At 39.2% G+C, this 20063-nt stretch overlaps 1 protein-coding gene across 5 annotated transcripts in view; it reads right to left on the reverse strand.

The window, feature by feature from the left end:
• Nucleotides 1-5347: 5347 nt before the first annotated feature.
• Nucleotides 5348-20063, reverse strand: part of LOC117357052 (adhesion G protein-coupled receptor F4-like) — a 79888-nt gene continuing 65172 nt past the window's right edge. For all 5 annotated transcript variants that reach the window (XM_033937218.1, XM_033937217.1, XM_033937214.1 and 2 more), the window contains 3 exons: nucleotides 15031-15090; nucleotides 12133-12199; nucleotides 5348-6586 (listed from right to left, as the gene is read on the reverse strand). In XM_033937218.1, the coding sequence (XP_033793109.1) occupies nucleotides 12161-12199; nucleotides 15031-15090 (99 nt within the window). In that variant the 3' untranslated portion in view covers nucleotides 5348-6586; nucleotides 12133-12160. The remainder of the gene's footprint in view (nucleotides 6587-12132; nucleotides 12200-15030; nucleotides 15091-20063) is intronic.

Here is a 20063-nt window from a genome sequence, read left to right on the forward strand (position 1 = left end):
GGGATAAATACATCCTTTTTCCTCCTGGTCATACCTTTCCCCTTTGCACCCTAGCATCCTTCTAGCTTTTGCCAACATCTTTTCAACCTGTTTGGCCACCTTAAAAAGACCATCACATACAATCATACTCAAGTCCTGCTCTTCTGTCATGCACATAAGTTCTTCATCCCCTAAAATGTACTATTCCCTTGGGTTTTTGCAGCCCAAATGTTAATAATGACAGGGGTTGCAATTCAGCACATTATTAATAACTGGAAAAACTATACTAATTTTAATTATTCATTTTGGTGGAATTCACTTTGTCATATTTTTAAAATGGAAAGAGCAATTGCGATACAGAAAGGAAATTATGATAATTTTATGAAAATCTGGGGGCCATTAGTAAGATATTGTAATAAATAAACATCATTTTCCTTTTGTTTGATACATGTTTACATTGGGGGGAGGGATGAGTTTGGGGAGAAATATTTTTAACTAATTAATATGATTTGAGTTTAAGTTGAATATATTTCTTGAAAGTAATTGTGGGTGGGTAGGCGGGAAGGGTTATAATTTTTATGTTAATGTGATTATATAAATAGAATTTCAAGTGTTATCTAATTTTATTTGTTATTTTATAATATTCAGCACTTGTCAGATTTAAAATGAATAAAGATTTTTTTTAAAAAAAAGATGAATGTAAAAATATTAATGGGAATTTCCAAATGAAATCCCAATTTTTTTTTTTTATAAATCTTTATTGATTTTAAAGTAGTAACAGTGAATCTGAACGTATAACAAATCAAGAAAAGCACTTTGAATTTACAAGTATTTGAAAGTAATCTTTTCCCCACCCCCTTTACTTAATCAATAATATAAATGCAATTATCCTTCCAATAACCCACTCTGATTTAAAGGAGTGTGTGGTGCGGTGGTTGAAGCTACAGTCTCAGCACCCTGGGGTTGTGGGTTCAAACCCCGCGCTGCTCCTTGTGATCCTGGGCAAGTCACTTAATCCTCCATAGCCCTAGGTACGTTAGATAGATTGTGAGCCCACTGGGACAGATAGGGAAAATGCTTGACTACCTGATTGTAAAACCGCTTAGAAAACCTTGATAGGCGGTATATAAAATCCTAATAAACTTAAACTTAAACATTCCCAGCCCCCTCCTTCCCACCCTGGATGTGTAAGGAAATCAGACAAAAATTAAAGAGAAATGACAACTATATAGAAGCAAAAAAAGATGCTAATGGGCCCCACACCAAGTTAAATACATTACTATGCCCCAATATCTCAGCATTCATTTTTGCATATTTGTAGCTGGAGCATAAGTTTGCCCACCAAAAAGCGAAGTTAAGGCGATCATGGTTCTTCCAATTACATGTTATTATCTGCATGGTTATTCCCGTCATAATTAAGAAAAGCCGGAATTTATAACGATCCATAGGGGGTTTAACATGTAATAATGTTCCACATATTATGACTTCATAAGTCAATGAGATTGATGACTCAAGTACAACATTTAATTTGACCCCATATCGACTTCCAAAAATTAAGTATCAAAGGACAATAGAATAACAGATGATCCATAAGAACATAAGAGTTGCCTCCGCTGGGTCAGACCAGAGGTCCATCGCGCCCAGCAGTCCACACCCGCGGTGGCCCATCAGGTCCACGACCTATTAAGTGGTTCCTGCCTTTTCCTATAACCTATCTCTAAATCTATCTGTACCCTTTAATTCTATCTGTACCCCTCAATCCCCTTATCCTTCAGGAATTTATCTAAACCTTCCTTGAACCCCCGTAGCATGCCCTGCCCTATAAGAACATAAGATGACAATGCCAGCATCTATTAGATTTAGAACTGTCTAATTTTTGCAAACGAACTGGGGTCCAAAAAATCCTATGCAACAAAAAAAATCATGTTTGTCTCATAGATGCTGATGCTGTACACCTCATCCTCCAAGTCCAAATTCGTGGCCATCGAGACGCAGAAATATACTGCTTTATCTCAATGCTCCAAAGGTCTCTAAGACTAGATTTTGTTTTTTTATTCAAGAATTCAGGAATTAATTTATATCACTGGGCAGCCTGCTGTCCTATACAATCTGTCTGGAAGCATAGGATCTGCAAGCTATAATGAGTTTTTAAGTTTCGCCAATCAGGGAACACACTCTGAATGGCCTGCTTCAACTGCAACCACTTATAATTTTGAGACTTTGAAATACCGAATGATTGTTGCAGTCAATAAGGGGTAAGATTAATAACATATTAGAATCATCAATTCCACTGACATATGAGGTGGTTATATGTGGAACATTATTACATGTTAAGCCCCCTATGGATTGATATAAATGCCGACTTTTCCTTATCATGACCAGGATAGCCATGCAGATTGTAACCCAAAATTGGAAGAATTACGATCGTCTAAATTTCCCTTTCTGGTGGGCAAATCTGTGCGCCAGCTATAGATATGAAAAAATTAATGCTGATAGTTTGGGGTACAGTAATTTATTTAAATTGGTTTGGGGCCCGCTGACATCTTTTATTACTTCACTATAGAAAGTCTGATTATGAGTCAGTTTTTGTTTGTTTATTTATTTTCATACACATCTAGGGAAGGGTGGGAGGGGGGTATTTCTGTCCTAATTTGACCTTTGAGTATTTATTCTTGGGATGGGAGGGATGATGGAAGGGTATTATTAAATTGAAAAGGGTAAGATTATTGGGAAAATCTATGTTTCTGTGTTTTATTGAATAATCATTGGGTGGGTGGGTGGGTGGAAGAAAATGGTTGGTTATGTATATTTGTAAGTTGAATGTGCTTTTATTGACTTATTATATGTTATATATATATATATATATATATATATATATCTGTATATTGCACTATTGAAGTTTGGAAAATCAATAAAGAAATTTAAAAAAAAAAAAGAAAATTAAGTATTTTCTTCCTCTTAATTAGATGGTTGAGCCCATTGACATTTAAAGAGAATAATTTAAAATACATTATTCCATTTAACATTCAATATTTAAATATTCAATCAATTGTTCTCTTAATTTCCCACTTAACAGATAAAATGTTCCCCAATAGAAAATATCTTCATCCCCCCCAACCCACCCTAATTTTAAACAATCATGCATATCCAGACTCCCTCCCCCTAAACCCCTGCCTTCCCTCCCCTGACCCATCCCAGTTCCTCATACAAAAGCTTGTATGCTAACATATGGACTAGTGAATCCCCCCCAACCACTCAATTCCTAGCATATAGTAATAAAATATTTGAATATAAAATCCTTCCTATACAAACATATTAGAGTCTAATATAAATCCTCAATAAAGCATATATGGATATTCTCCCTTATATTTAAACCCAAATTTCATTTGCAATCATTTACCCTTAAAATATATTTCTCCCTGCATAGTTAGTTAAGTCACTAATACTGTAAATAATCATATAATATTTTCCATAAATATATCATTTAGCATAGTAACAGCTCTTATTATCATACATTCAAATTGGATTACCTTAATAAATAAGATTAGAAGCAATCTTAAAATGCAAGACATCACTAATATAACTATTTAACCCTGTTACCCTCATTAGCTTAAATCCTCACTACATAGCTTACTACCCCCAATCAATTTATTTAAATTAGTAGTGACAAGTAAAGCTTAAAATACTCTTTCAATTAAATAAGTTGATATAGAATCATATTAATTTCTATCATCACCAATACATGTGCATCAAATTTCCATAGCACAATGCTCAGATTAATGTTTAATGATAAGTAACAAGTAATTAGCAGGAACCAAATCAAGTTGATGGTTCCTAGAATAGACTTCACCATATAAGATCTGCCAATTATACAAATCCATGCTTCTCATTGTAAACAAACTTCATGGTGGTGGCAGCTCTAGCTTCCCCTTCACTCACGTGCCACTTTCGCTGGATTCTTCCTACCCATCCTAAGTCAGTAAAAAATCCCAATGCAGGAAAATGATGAGGTGACTCTCAGACACCAAACGTTCAAAATAAATAACTCGACGTCGCTCAGCCAGGTCTTGAAGATTTTTTATTAATGTTCCACATCACCAAAGATCACCGGAACTCGATCATGTGACTCTTTAATGTTTTGAATATCAACCTCCATAGTTTTGGCAACTGCAGGATTGATTCAACTCTATTATTTTAATCCTCCAAATGGCGAGTGATGCCAGAAGTTTTTATTCATCATCTTTTATTTGAAAGACATAGGGATATGTAGTTTGTGAACTGCTGTAGATATTCCTTTAATGCCCTCCAATGTGGTCCTGACATGAATCATACAGGCCTCTTTCCCAAATAGATTTTCTCCATCTAAAAGATGAACTATTATACCCGGAAAATAAATTTTACAGTAGTCGCCCCAACGTTATGGAATGCCCTACCTCAACAACTTAGAGAAGAACAACATCTAGATAAATTCAAGACTAACTTGAAGACGTTCTTATTTCGTGACGCTTTCGCCTGTCCTTAAAGCTACCTTCCTTCTCTTTTCTTCTTCTTCTCTATTTCCCTTCTTTGTTTTTGTTTTTTTTTTTCTTTCTTTTTCTTCTCTCCTTCACTCCGCTGGTTCCAATTTATTTAACCAACCGCTTTAAAAAAGCGACCCTATCCAATATGTTTTCCCCCATTCCCACTTTCTCCCTTTCTTCTCCAAAACATGTAACATTCCCCCTCCTTTCCCTCTTATCCTCACTTTCATGTTAGTCAAGTTATGTTTTTGATGTTCACCCATCTGCTTTTATATTTATAACTCTTTTCTCTTTTTATAATTTTATTGTAAACCGGCCAGATACCTGTTGATGGTCGGTATATTAAAAAGTAAATAAACTTGAAACTTGAACTAAGTTTTAGGGTGTTTCTTTTTGCTGTTGTTGAATAGTTTCTATTTGAGAGGACTGTTTACTTTTTCTCCCATGGAAATTCATGGGAACCAGGTTATGTCTCCTTCCCTCTCTATTTCATTAAAATTAATTAAAAAAAAAAAAAAGAGTAGCTTGTCACTTAGGGTTACCATATGGCTCCAGAAAAAGGAGGATGGATTAAGACATCCGGGTTTTACTTCCATTGCTTTCGCTGGAGGTAAAACCCAGATGTCTCAACTGTCCTCCTTATTCCCATATGGTAACCCTACTTTTAAAGCCCTCTTCCTCTACTCCCAGATGCCCCTAGTATCTAGGGACCTGGCTTGGATCCAAATCTGTGCTTTGGAGGCTTCAACCAAGACCTGGCATGAATTCCCTGAAAGGAAGGCAAGGAGTCTTCATGTCAAATCCCAAGACATATTGTTAAAGTGAAAGGACATACTCCAGTCCAGTAAAAGTGTTCCAAATTTAAGTTTTTTACTGAAAACATTTTCTTAAACACGATCAAAGTTCAAATTCAAATGTATAGAATACAGGTATAGAGAACAGATCTTATCTTCCATGCACTTTTTGGACCCCCCCCCCTTCCTTTGTTCTCTCTAGTCTAGCCCAATGCTAGAATTTCCCTTTAACTCTCCTTCTTTACCCCTTTTGGACTCCTATAAACTCCTGAAAGCTGCTACTACTGTCATCCTTTCTAAAGCACTACCACAGGGTTGCAACCAGGGAGTTTGCTGCTCACTCCTTTACTCCCTTCAGCAACAGAAATTCATCAGGTCATTATTCCTCTAAACTGCCAGCAGCACCTTCATGTGACCCTTCTGCAAGTTCTCTGTACTCCACTGAGCAAACTAAAGAGAATGAGTCGAGCTGCCTTTTCCTCTCCACAGCCAAGCAGGACACTGCTCTTCTTCTCTAAGAGCCTGGAGACAGTCTCCCAACTTCCCCTCTGTACTCTCTCAAACAAACTTACTGAATCTCCTCATGCATACACTGACCACTCCCTTGGACTGCACTGCTATGGCCACTCCATATGAACATAATTCACTCTACCTCTATACATTTTCTCTCCGATGGGAGGAGCACTGACTCAGTGAAGGATGCAAAACCCTTTTAAGACAGCACTCTTCCAGCCCAAACAACCAACTTTCTAAATTCTGAGCGTTATTTTACCACGGTAGCTGAAAAGAATGTTACCTTATTTCATTAAGTGCCAATTTGCAGAAACAAAATTCTATACTGTTTCAGATCATTGATTGAACCATATCCACATTATTCTCTTCTTGGTTCGGCTGAGAACTCTCATATGCAAGTATCCTATTAATTTTACTAAGCTTACAGACCTTTCCCTATCATTTATACCTCTTTCTTATAAACTCTCTCACATATATACTGTACATTCGCTGTATTTTTCACTGCACATATGCAATCAAACTCCTAAATGTATAGTTTGCAAGCATTCTCATACCAGTCAACCTAGGGAAGACAACACATTACGCTGAATATAAGGACAATAGCTCAAAAATGTTTTACACTAAAAGAAAAGTACAGTACAGAATTTCTTCATAGGGAGATGACCTCTGAGGTGCTGGTGAAGGCCCAGCAGCAGTTGCTGAAAGCAAAACTGAGCTTTCCTCTTCTGAAGAGCACATATCTCTCAGTGAATGCTCCTGCAGAAGTATATCATGTACAGGCTGAAAAAGAAAAAAATAAAGACCAATCAGAATAAATAGCAGGGTAGACTACTGGCAGTCCGGCTGCATTCAGAAAACCTATTTGTTGCAACCTGGAATCAAACTTTTTTAGTGATCACTTGGCATCTGTGGAATCCCTTCCCAAGGTCAGAAGACTTGGCTCAGAATTGTCCTCCTCAACAAATAAAAGGCTACTAAAACAAAAGAAATGCTTTAGAAGAGGGCCATATGACTGCAGTGACATAGCTATTGGTGGGCCTGGGTAGGCATAGGCCCACCCAGCGGTGGCATCACACTGCTCTCTCGCCTCTCTCCTCCACAGCATCCTGACATCTGCTGTCCTATCTCTTAAGCCTTCCCTCCCTGGTATATCTTACATGCATCCTTGGCACATTTTTGCTGCTGGCGCCAGCCCTGGCCCCAAAGGCTTCCCACTGCCCTGTCCTACCCTTGCTGACATCACTTCTTGCTTCTTGTTTAGAAGGTCATGGCAAAGGAAGGTCCTTCAGGGTCAGCGCTGGCAGCAAAAATGACACGTGTAAGGTATGCCGGGGAGGGTCTGGCTTGAGAGATAGGAGGGCAGATACCAGGGATACTGCGGAGAACAGAGGGAAGAGATGTTGGATGAGTGTAAAAAATGTTTGTGTGTATATATATATATATATATATATATATATATATATGTATATATATATATATATATATATATATATATATATATATATATATATATATATATATATATATATATATATACACACACACTAGTGTTTTAGCCCGTTACATTAATGGGTGCTAGTAAAGCTTCCTTCCCTCACATGTCCCCTATTTTCAGCTCCAGCTCTAAACCTATTTTTACCCCCCCCCTCCCCCAGCCCTCTTCTCCCATCTGTTCCCTTTCAGCCCGAGCCCCCTTTTCTCACCAGCAGCATTTCCCTCCCCACTCCACTTCCCTGTCCAGCAGCACCTCTTCCCTGCTCCCCCTGTCCCTCTTCATTGCTCCCCCAGCCCAGTAGCACCTCTTCCCTGCTCAGTCAAAAAACAGAAATGTGCAGCCACTCCTGGATAAGACGATTAACATACCTTTTGTAAAAAGACTTCCACATTGCTACAAATATTCAGATGCCTGAGCTCTTGAGAGGACATGGCTTACTTGTGGTTTCTTCCCCCTCCCCCGTTGCCAAGTCGCTGCTAATATTCAGATCCCTGAGCTGCTAATATTCAGATGATATCTCTCTGTCTCGCAGCGGGCTTTCCGGCTCCGGCCAGACAAAGTTCATTTTTTAGTTCAAAGCCGACGCTGCATCTCCTCTCTCGATCTCTGCCAGAGTCGGAAGTCTTCTCTGACTCTGGTGAGGTTCGATAGAGGAGCCGCAGCGGCGGCTTTGAACTAAAAAAATGAACTTTGTCTGGCCGGAGCCAGCTAACCCGTTGCGAGACAGAGAGATGCGTGGTAAGCGCGCATGCACACTCTGCCAGCCACGGAACTACAGATCAGGCAACACGGCAGTAAGAGTGCGCATGCGCGCTTAGCACAATACCATAACCGTTCAGAGTGGTTTACAGCAGAAAGAGACTGCATACAAACAGCAAGATTACATCAGACATTCTGATTAATACATCATCAAAAGAGTAAAATTAAACAAATTTGTCAAATAGATAGGCCTTAACTAATCGTCTATAGCAGTGGTTCCCAACCCTGTCCTGGAGGACTATCAGGCCAATCGGGTTTTCAGGCTAGCCCTAATGAATATGCATGAGAGAGATTTGCATATAAATGGACGTGGAGCAGGCATGCAAATCTGCTCCATGCATATTCATTAGGGCTAGCCTGAAAACCCGATTGACCTGGTGGTCCTCCAGGACAAGGTTGGGAACCACTGGTCTATAGGTTTGATAAGAAAAATCTTTTACAATATATTTACTCAGACTTTTTTGTTCCATTTGCCAGTTTGAAAGGATAAGGTCCTGTCTAGGAATCTAGGAATATTAAAATGTTTGTGTATATCTATCTGGGAAGGAGGATGTAGAAAGGCCCATCCAAGTTAACTGTGAGCCCATTCAACATACTGAATCTGGCTACGCCACTGGATGACCACAAACGTTCAGCGTGGAGATTTTGAGACCGAAGGTCTGGGAGGCCTCAAACGGTGTCAACTCCTGAAATTATTGACCATGTCCATGACCTGATTATGGCAGATTGGTGAATATCAGTTAAAACAATTGCTGAGATACTACAGATATCCAGAGAACGTGTTGGGTGCGTAATCCACGAGCAGCTGGGTATGCAGAAGCTGTCAGCCATGTGGGTGCCCAAATGTTTGAATGCTGACAAGAAACAACGTTGAGTAGACACTTCCAAGTTGATTTTGCAGCATTTTCAGTGAGCTGGTGCCAACTTTTCAGAACGACTAGTTACCGTTGATGAAACATGTTTACACCATTATGATCCTGAGATGAAACAACAGTCCATGCGATGGCAGCACTCAGGTTCTCCAAGGCCAAGGAAATTCAAGACCCAAAAGTCAGCATGAAAGGTCTTCGCCACAGTGTTTTGGAATCAGGAAAGTAATGTAATGACTGACTATCTTCTAAGGGGCAAAACAGTTAATGCAGAATACTACTGTAACTTGCTGTGCTGATTAAAGGAGGCATTGAAAGAAAAAAAAGGAGAAGGAATCTACAGAAAGGAGTTCTCTTTTTGTAAGACAATTCACCTGCTCACAAAGTTGGCCAAATGATGGATGTTTTGACACAGTTGGCGTTTCAGTGCATAGACCATCCACCCTACTCACCAGACTTGCTCCATCTATTTTCTGTTTCCAAACCTTAAAAAGAGTTTGAAAGGGTGACTCTTTTCGAGTGATTTGGAGGTGATTGCAGCAGCGGAGCAGTATTTCAGTGACCAGATCTGAGTATTTTTTGGAAGGGTTACAGAAACTCCAGACACAATGTACCAAATGTGTTGGCTCTACGTCATTCCATTCTTGGCTGGGCTGATAACTTTTCAGCACCCCTTCGTATCCTGCAGGCACCCCAGAACACAATGGCTTAGTATGAGTACATGCTGCTATGCCCTGGGCTGCTAGAACATGTTCTACCACTCAGCATGTAATCCTTGAGATTTCAAACTGTGATCATTGCTGGGCTTTCAGAGCTCAGAGTGAGCATGGGGCATATGGTTTAATGTGGATTCTGCAAGCAGAAGATGGCCATTAGCCTGGAATCTATGGGTGCCGGGGTAAGTGCTGCAGAGGGGATGGGGAACCAATCCCAGAAAACAGGAATGTGCCTAGAGCCAGGGAGAGCAGAGTCGGGGAATGATCCAAGCCTGTGGTCAATAGGGAATCACAGATTGAAGATGAGTTAGATCTACAAACATTAGAAAGTCGCGCTTGTAGAGGAGAGTGAGAAGTGGCAGTCAGTAAAGAGATGAGAGAGCCAAACCTGCAGGGGAGATATGATTCAGACGTTCAAACACTTGAAGGGTATTAACGTAGAACAAAATCTTTTCCAGAGAAAGGAAAATTGTAAAACCAGAGGACATAATTTGAGGTCGAGGGGTGGTAGATTCAAGATCAATGTTAGGAAATTCTACTTTATGGAGAGGATGGTGGATGCCTGGAATGCGCTCCCAAGAGAGGTGGTGGGGAAGAAAACGGTGACTAAGTTCAAAGAAGCGTGGGATGAACAGAGAAGATCTAGAATCAGAAAATTATATTAAATATTGAACTAAGGCCAGTACTGGGCAGACTTTAACAGTCTGTGTCTGTATATGGTCGTTTGGGGGAGGATGGGCTGGAGAGGGCTTCAATGGCTGGGAGGGTTTAGATGGGATGGAGTAGGTCTTAATGGAGATTTCAGCAGTTGGAACCCAAGCACAGTACCGGGTAGAGCTTTGGATTCTTGCCCAGAAATAGCTAAGAAAAAAAAATTTAAATTGAATCAGGATGGACTGGATGGACCATTCAGGTCTTTATCTGCCGTCACCTACTATGTTACTATGTTACTATATTACTATGAACAGCAGCTGGCTAGGAAAACGTGCATTGGAGCTTGATGGGGCGTGGAGGGAAATAGAAGGCTGGGTCAAGGGAAAATGAAAAGTAGAACAGGCTAAAAAGATTTAGGGAGTTGAGCAGGAAGAGAACTATTACACTCACTGCCCCAAATATAAAATATTAAAAATTATACCTATGCAGGAGAGAAGGGAGGGATGAAAGGACTAGGCAGAGCAAGGGGGAATAAGAAATTAGGGAAAATTAAAAATGGGGAATAGAATATAGTGTTGATGGGCTGAGGGAAGAGAAGAACTGGTTGGAGAAAAGTGCTTGGAATGACTTGGAGAGAGAGAGAGAAAGTATGATGCTGACAAGCTGCAAAGGGGAGGAGAGGAGAAGGTGGAGGACCATAACTTTTGATATGTCCACATTACCTGCCCTGCTCTTGACATTTAGATACAGGTTGGTCACCCACTATCAAATGTATTTTGGTGTTTTGTTTTTTTTCTCTGCTGGATAAGAGGAAATTTGTTGTGAGTTATGAGTTGAGCATCCCCAATCATTTTCAAAACTTGGCTCCTATGCTTCAAGATCCTCTTATTGACTTACAAGTGCATTCATTCTACAGCTTCTCTCTTGTCTCTTCCTACACTCCTCTCCGGGAACTCTGTTCATCAGGCAAGTCTCTCTTATCAGTACCCTTCTTCTCTACTGCCAAGCTCCATCCCTGGAACTATTCAAATCCAGAGTAAAAGCCCACCTTTTTGAGAATGCATTTATCTCATAAACCCCCATCCTAAAAACTTCCTAAGCCCCTACTTGTCCTCAATTCATAACTCACAACAAATTTCCTCTTATCCAGCAGAGAAAAAAAAACAAAACACCAAAATACATTTGATAGTGGGTGACCAACCTGTATCTAAATGTCAAGAGCAGGGCAGGTAATGTGGACATATCAAAAGTTATGGTCCTCCACTTTCTCCTCTCCTCCCCTTTGCAGCTTGTCAGCATCATACTTTCTCTCTCTCTCTCCAAGTCATTCCAAGCACTTTTCTCCAACCAGTTCTTCTCTTCCCTCAGCCCATCAACACTATACTCTATTCCCCCATTTTTAATTTTCCCTAATTTCTTCTTCCCCCTTGCTCTGCCTAGTCCTTTCATTCCTCCCTTCTCTCCTGCATAGGTATAATTTTAATATTTTATATTTGGGGCAGTGAGTTTAATAGTTCTCTTCCTGCTCAACTCCCTAAATCTTTTTAGCCTGTTCTACTTTTCATTTTCCCTTGACCCAGCCTTCTATTTTCCTCCACGCCCCATCAAGCTCCAATGCACGTTTTCCTAGCCAGCTGCTGTTCATAGTAATATAGATGATTCAATAGTTGTTGCAATGCATCTAGATGCTTCTAAAATAAGTGCCAGTGCCAGTTCAATAATGGGCCTGAGATTTTACAGTTGCTGTACATTTATTAAGAACTTTCTCCATTGGATATATATTATATATTGTATTGTAAATCAGAGAACTGGTCATGTGGCTTTTAAACTCACATTCTATGCCAGATATCCCATCAATTCATTAGGAAATGTGGCTGCATACAGGAGTATTCGATGAATTCTAAAATAGTAGAGAGTGGAAAACAACAAAAATATTATATTTTGAATATGGTTTCATTTCACAAGTTTTTCAAATTATTAAACGGCTTTGTCCCAGTGTAATATGAGCCATATCAAGTGCCATATTTTCCACAGTCCTCTTTTAAACTTTCTTAAATTCAAAAACACATGCCAAAATCGTTAAAGAGCTCTGCAGTGCCTCATACCTATTGTGCATATGCTAATTTTCATTAATAATGAAAGAATATTAAGATGCATCAGTGCTGGTTAGCATATCTGGGTTTAAAAAAAAAAAGATTTGGAGGAAAAATCCATAGTTTGTTATTTTGATAAACATGAGGGAAGCATAGAATGTTGCTACTATTTGGTTTTGGCAGGTACTTGTGACCTGAATTGGCCATTGTAGAAACTGGGTACTGAGCTAGATAGATCCAGTATGGCTATTCTTATGTTTTGAAAGCATAATGCTTGGAAAGGAGTCAATATACAAATCTTTTGAGGAAATTTTAAAAAGGTTATCACAGGTCAATGGCTGGAGCAACATTAGGGAGATGTTAGTCCAGGCCAGATGAGCTTCATACCAATTCTTCATTTTGAAATCCTAATTGTGGGCCTGTGACAGTTGGCTTATTTAAACCTGTGAAGTATTCTGAGTAAAAGTATCTTCACAGTACTGATTTTCAAAATAGAAAACCCACAGGGAGTTTTTCTTTGAAAATCAGCTAACAGCCTCAAGGAAACAAATTACACACAAATTGTTTTCTTTGTGACATTTTTGCTCAAGTACGGTAATTACAAAATGCTATGTAAGAATCCAAATATTAGGCACAATGATTATATAGCCCAAAAATAGTTAAAAGAAATAACTGGATTGCAGTTAAGGATCATCTCAAAATAATCCAAAATTAGTCAAAGTGGCCAATTTAACTGCTGAACTCCTTCTTAAGTACTCACTAACTACTTTATATGATTGGAAGTTATGGTTGCCAGCAGGATCCAGATTAATCCAATACTAGTGCTGCCCGATTCACGATTCGAATCGGTTTACCGATTCACTTCGGGTGAACCAATTCGAATCGATTTAAAACAATAAAAAATTGGCTTCCCAATTCTGACCCTCCCCCCTCGCCCACTAAAGCGGGAGCGGCAGCACTGCTCTTGCTGGCCAGCCGCTGACGCTCCTGCTTTAGAGGGCAAGGGGGGAGGGTCAGTTGGGAAGTGCTGCAGTGTCCGGCTTCCCCCCTGGCCTCCCGGCATCAAATTTACCTAAATCCATCAGCCTGCATAAGATTGCTAGTGCTAGCGATCTTTGCAAGCTACCGTTGGGTCCTCTGAGCTGTCTTTTTTCTGTCCTTCTCTGATGGAAGTGACAGTTATGCAAATTTCTCTCATGCATATTCATTAGGAATATCTTGAAAAACCAACTGGCTGGGGGTCCCCAGGACAGGGTTGGGAACCACTGGTTTAAAGTACTGTAGCTCGTACATCAGGCAGCCTGCAGGTACTGAGACCGGATGCAATGCAGGTTTTGATGACTCCATCGCCAAAGGATTTTCATCTTGCAGAGACAAGGTGTGTCTTTTGGTTTGCTGGTCCTAAAAGATGGAACCACTAGCCTGGGTATATCAGACTGCTGTCTGATACATCCAGATTTAAAAAGCAGCCTAAATCTATGCTTTTTCTGCATACATATGGTCTTGAGGCGAAGAGAAATGCTATTAGTATATTTATATTTTGTCAAGTTTTGTTGGTTGCTGGATTTTTGTTTTTTTCATTTAGATGTTGTATATTAAATCTGTTTTTCTACTGTGGATTTTTCATATTTTATGATTATGCATGTCTTCATATATTCTCACTTAGATATAGGCAGGTTATAAATGTGTTAAATAAATATATCTCCTAGACCAGCAGTCTCAAACTCGCGGCCCATGGGCTGCATGTGGCCCGCCAGGTACTATTTTGATGCCCTTGTCTGTACGCGATTGCCCACTCCACAAGTGCCCAGTGGTCACGTCCAGCAGTCGCTGTAACCTCATGCAAGCGCTTTCCTGCATATGTCAGGTGGAATCCAATTGCACGCAGATACAGGAAAGCGGTTGAGTGAGGTTACAGCAGTGAGAGCAGGCAACGTTCCAGAATGTAAGGTAACCATTGGAGCAATGGTTAGAGGCAATGATTGGAGGCAGTGCAGCTTGAAACATTGGTTGGAGGCAGAGCAGCTTGAAACAATGGTTGAAGGCATAGCAGCTTGTGCGTGTGTCTGGTGCTGGAGGAGGTGAGAGCTGAAGGCAGTTGCGGACGCCTGTTATAATCTTTTATTAATTCAAAGGAAAAGGAAATATGTTAAAGGAAAGAAATAACAATTTTGTATGAGGTAGAACTCTATAGTTTATAAATCTTTCCTTTAACAGTGGCAGAAATTTTTCACTCTTTCAGAAATTAAAAGTCTAAGGGCACTTGATGAAATTACATAGAAATACCTTTAAAACAAATAGGAGGAAATATTTTTTCACTCAATGAAGAGTTGAGCACTGGAACTCATTGCCATAGCTCGGTTTTAAAAAGGTTTGGACAAATTCTTGGAGGAAACATCCATAGTCTACTATTGAGACAGACATGGGGGAAGCCACTGCTGTCCCTGGAATGTTGCTACTATTTTTGTACTGGTTTTGCCCAGTATTTGTGACCTGGATTTGCCACTGTGGAAACAGGACACTGGGCTAGATGAACCAGTAGTCTGACTCAGGATGGCTATTCCTATGTTCTGCAAGAAAAAGGTAAAATGTCTATATTTCTATTGCAGACAATAGTAATTGTGAAAGAAAGGATTACCTTTGTTAGAAAAGAAATCCATTTCGGTGAAGAAAATGCTTCTGTCAAGATTTCTCGAACCTAAAGTTACAATAAAGATTAAAATGTTAAGTGTTCCCTTACAAGCATTCCATAAAATTTACCAAATTTCAAGAGCATCAGTTTGAATAAGGACTTACAGACAGATGGGCACGTTGAGCACGTTTGTGTCGATTGGAGTGAATAGCCCCTTATCCCTGGAGCAGCCATGAGGTGAAACGCTCTGGCCATTGTCGGTTGGGGCGGGAATTCAGAGCCCACACACACCGCAAAATAAAGTTTTTCTGAATGGCTTAATACTAACTGTTTGTTAACTGGTAACATCTGGCTAACAGCTTGTTGTGTCAGCAATTTAACTGTGAACAGTATTAACAGCACTAACATAGCACTAACTGTGCCTTTTCTGACACTTCTATTGAATATCAAACTTAAATATCAGCTGTAATACAAGCTGAGGTTTTTTTGCCAATGACGTAACTTACCCTCTCTAGTTAGAGGAGGGTTCTTCCCTAACGGGGTTCTGAGGCTTTTCCTCCTCTTGGCAAGGTGTTCTATGCTGTTATTTCAGCCTTTAAAATAATCTACAGCTCATATTTTTGTCAGTATTAGAATTTTAACTGCACTGGGGGTTTTTGCATTGTGATTATTCGAACCCCACTATTTACCCTTCTCAGTTGACAATATTGACCATTTTACCTACTCTCTGATTTCTGTCTTTCAACCTATTCTTAATCTTTAATAAGTCATTGCCTCCTATCCCATTACTTTCTAATTTCTTCAGAAGTCTTTCATAAGGTACTTTGTCTAATGCCTTTTGAAAATCCAAATACACAATATCAACTGGCTCACCTTTATCCACATGTTCATTCACCCCTTCAAAGAAATGCAGTAGATTGGTGAGGCAAGATTTCCCTTGACTAAATCCATGTTGGCTTTATAATAGTCTCTATCATTTTGCCTGGCATCGACATCAGACTCACTGGTCTAATTATCTGGATCACCTCTGGAACCCTTTTTAAAAACTGGCATCATGTTGGCCGCCCTCCAGTCTTCTGGTACTATCATGAACCTCCTCCAATAGTTTAGACCAGGTTGGGTTTTCAGGATTTCGTAAATGAATATGCATGAGATCTATTTGCATACAATGGAAGTAGTGCTTGCAAATTGATCTCATGCTAATTCATTGGGGAAATCCTGAAAACCCAACTGAATTGCGGCCCTCAAGGACTGATATTGGTATAACCCTAGTTTAGTGCCTGAGGTTATCGGAGATGGATCCTCTGACAGTGGATAGTCCAGGAATACCTTGGTGACATTAGCTATTTGGAATTCTACTATACAACCAGGCCAAGCCTCTGGCCCAAGCTGTGTTCTGTTTCTCATGGTAATATCTCTACCTACTGCAATAACTGACATATAAGGGGACACCAGGTTCATGAGTAAACAAGATTTATCTTTGGTAGACATCTAGAAAATCATTGCTAGTATAGCAGCTATATATTGTGGCAGTTATACATTTTTCCCAAGCCCAACTGGAGCTAAGCTGTTTAAGAGAAGAGAACTGGGCAGAATGAATCACAATTTACTTTCTTAGAGTCACGAGTGTCATTCTTGCAAGCTACTGGCTAATATTAAGCATGGTCTGGCAATTCATTGTTAGATTGGGCATATGGAAAATATGGCTAAAGCAAAAATATTGAAGCTTTTTATTCTTTCCAGCCCAGCAGAGGTTATACAAAAGGGATCGAGAAATGTCTGTCCATCTGTCTTGTCTATCTACAATTAAAATAGTTTTTTCAAAATTTAGTGGAATGGGATGAAACTTGACATATTGGAAAATCTGATAAAGATGCATCATTCAAAAGTGAGCCAAATCAGACATGAAAGTCCAGAGATTAAGTCTCCCCACAATGGCCTAATGCATTTCTATGGAAGAAAAAGTTCTAACTTCTGTTGCATAGAAACTTACATACAGGGAAACCTAGCAGTTAGGGAATACTTCCTTCTAAGACTCATGATGCTATTGCAACATTAGAAATCAATTTTGATAGAGCTGGAAGAGAAAAGGAACAAGGGGAATTTCCCAAGTCAAAAATAAATAGGCAAAGAATGAGAAACTGGGGGATGGAAATATGAATGAGTCAAGAGTGTCTGCAGTCTGCAGTCATACAACATTTCTTAATCTGGCTTTAACCAGGTAAAGATCAATCAGGAGGTTGTGAATTTGTGGATACTCCTTTATATTTTGAGCATGAATAATGAACAGAAGTCATGGAGAAAAAGAGGTTTTACCAACTGATTAGGTAATAGTACTTTGAAAACAAAAGGAATGAGGTGGGCCTAATTCACACATTACTTCATCAAGAAAGAATGCAACCAATGCTTGATATAGTCATTATTCATCCGAGAGATTATGGTTTGACTTGGGTAAATCAACTAACAAACACACGGATCATTATTCAAATTATCCAACCCACAAAAATTCAACAATAAAGAAAAAAGGGGGTATAAGGGATAATTAATACAGAAAATTTTTTATTGTTTTTTAATTTTTATTTAGTGCCTAACTTCCTATTTGTAAAAGCTGTATTTGCTAATAACCCACATATAGAAACTTATTTTGAGCACACAACTTTTACCCTAACATAATTGTTTTGATTTAAATTTTAGAGGCTGAAGTATCATAAAGGATGCGTGATTCTCAGTAAAGAGACCTCTTATAACTTAGATGTTATTTCAAGTCTTCATCCTGAATACATATGATGTAATCATTTACTTCAAACCTCCTTCCTACCTCAAAAGATTTTTATTAATTTGTTAATTTATTTGTTTATTAATCTAAATTGATAAATTTATTTAAATAGAGACTATCAATTAGCTTGAATAAGGATGCAAATTTTAAATCTATTAACTAAAATAACTTTATAAATTTATCAAAATTATGTAACAAAAAAAGGAGAAATGAGAACAGCAACATTTATCTTAATGGCTTCCCAGCCAGGACCAACGTTGGTAGATTATGAATGTTGGTCCTGACATTTATGGTTTATATTTGACAGCAATGGACCCTTTAAGACCCCTGAGGAAGGCATTTTTTTATTTTGCCGAAACACGGTCCTTGTTGGGTTGTTTTATACATTTGGTTTTTATCATGTGTGTCTCTTGTGACTGTATATACCCTTTGTGGATTGTTTTTAAGCTACTTGGATGCATATTAAACTACAAACCGGTACACCCGATTTTCTGATTGAGTTGGATAACCTGGACATACTGAACTACCTAGTGGAGAAATACCTTGTGTATGTTGGACATTACAGCCATTTTAACACATATTTTCTCACAGTCTACGCAGCCTTTTTTACAAGCTAACCAGATGGAACAGCATGTACTTTGCTAATCTATGAAAATGATACTCCTGCTGGCCTAGTTCTTGTCTTCCTAAGGAGGATACTTCTCCAAGGTTCGGTGACCATTGTTCATTTGTACTGAGCTGTTATCAGTGCCGTATGACATATGCAAGGCACCCTGTGAAGCCATAAACCACCCATAACAAGTAACAACCCCTGAAGGATGAAGGGGGAGCAGGGATGTGGGGGCCTGGTGCCTGTCTCTAAAGCAAGCCATGGGATCCAGGCATGGCCAGGATGCTGGAATGTCACCCTTGCATCTTTGTTTCCATTTGCTGCATAAGACTGCTTACAAGGACACCATCCTGAAGACATACAGTGTTGTATAACGAATAAATCAGCCTCAGCAAGGTGATAAGGATTCAAGATATGGACAAAAGAAGTTCCCGAAGTGCCCTCTGTTTCTGGACTGCTAGGGCCCCTCTCGTGGAGGGGGAAGTGAGAGGCGTGGACTGGGGGGGGGGAATAGTTAGGTATACATTTTTTGTATCATTAGGGAGTCATATGACCAGAGTTCGGGGATGAGCCTTTTGAAACAAAGCAAGAATTTATCTGTATAAAAGAACATGCATCACAAGTAGGGTCAGAGAGATTTACCTGCTTATGCCTGAAGGGTGTGCTAGCCCCCTGCTCGGCATATGAGTGTAAGTGTTACTCTCCATTGCATATTCTGAACTGACAATATATATTTCTTGCTGTTATGACTCCGCTGCTATAAACTTGTATGCCATTTTACTAATAATAAAAATATTGTCTGTTTTGGAAAATACAATGCCGTCTTGTAGTCATTCCAATGAGGTCAGCAAAGCAGCCTTTTTATCTCATGATCCACAATCGTTTTTGTTGTTTTGACATTTAAGACGCCATTGTAAACACATGAAACTGTACTGAACATGAAATAAGGCCAGGCAGGGCTGTAGAGTTGGAGTCAGAAGCAATTTATGGGTTACAGAAGTCGAAGGTCAAGTAAAGATTTTCTAAAACTTCTCACTGGTGGACTTCATCAATAGCAATGATAACTTTCAAGTTTATTTACATTTGATATACTACTTGGGACCATGCCTTTATGGCAATTTATAGTAGGGATTTTCAGTGTTACAAAGAGAGAAAATAAAAGATTATACTTCAAATAAGTGAGGAAACAAGGACAAAGATAGTGGGCTAGATTCAGAAAACGGCCCCCCAAATTAGTCAATAATCCAACAAAAAGGGGCCAAATAACCCACACCAAAAGGACAATACAACTCAAAGCAAAGTGGGATTTGACATCACAGAATCGGGATAAATGGCCTGAATCAGCTCTTACAATGTCTCTGTAATACACTTCAAAGAGGAAAGACATTCCAGGAGTTTGATCGAGCAACTCAACCTGGTAAAAACCAAGTCATTTGAACCTTGTTCTTTAGCTGGAAGATGTGTGTTTTCAGGATTTGGAATAAGATTGCATAAATGAATTCTGGAAAACTGTAGATTATAAATATTCGTATTGTATTGTGATTGTCAAGAAAACTTTATCTTGAATGTGTTTGATTAAAAAGTGTATTAATTGGGTTTTTTTGAGAAGGAATCCCAAGGAAGGTACTAACCGCCGAAACTTGGAACATGTTG

The sequence above is a fragment of the Geotrypetes seraphini genome, chromosome 3 (genome assembly GCF_902459505.1).
Source record: "Geotrypetes seraphini chromosome 3, aGeoSer1.1, whole genome shotgun sequence".
NCBI lineage: Eukaryota > Metazoa > Chordata > Amphibia > Gymnophiona > Dermophiidae > Geotrypetes > Geotrypetes seraphini.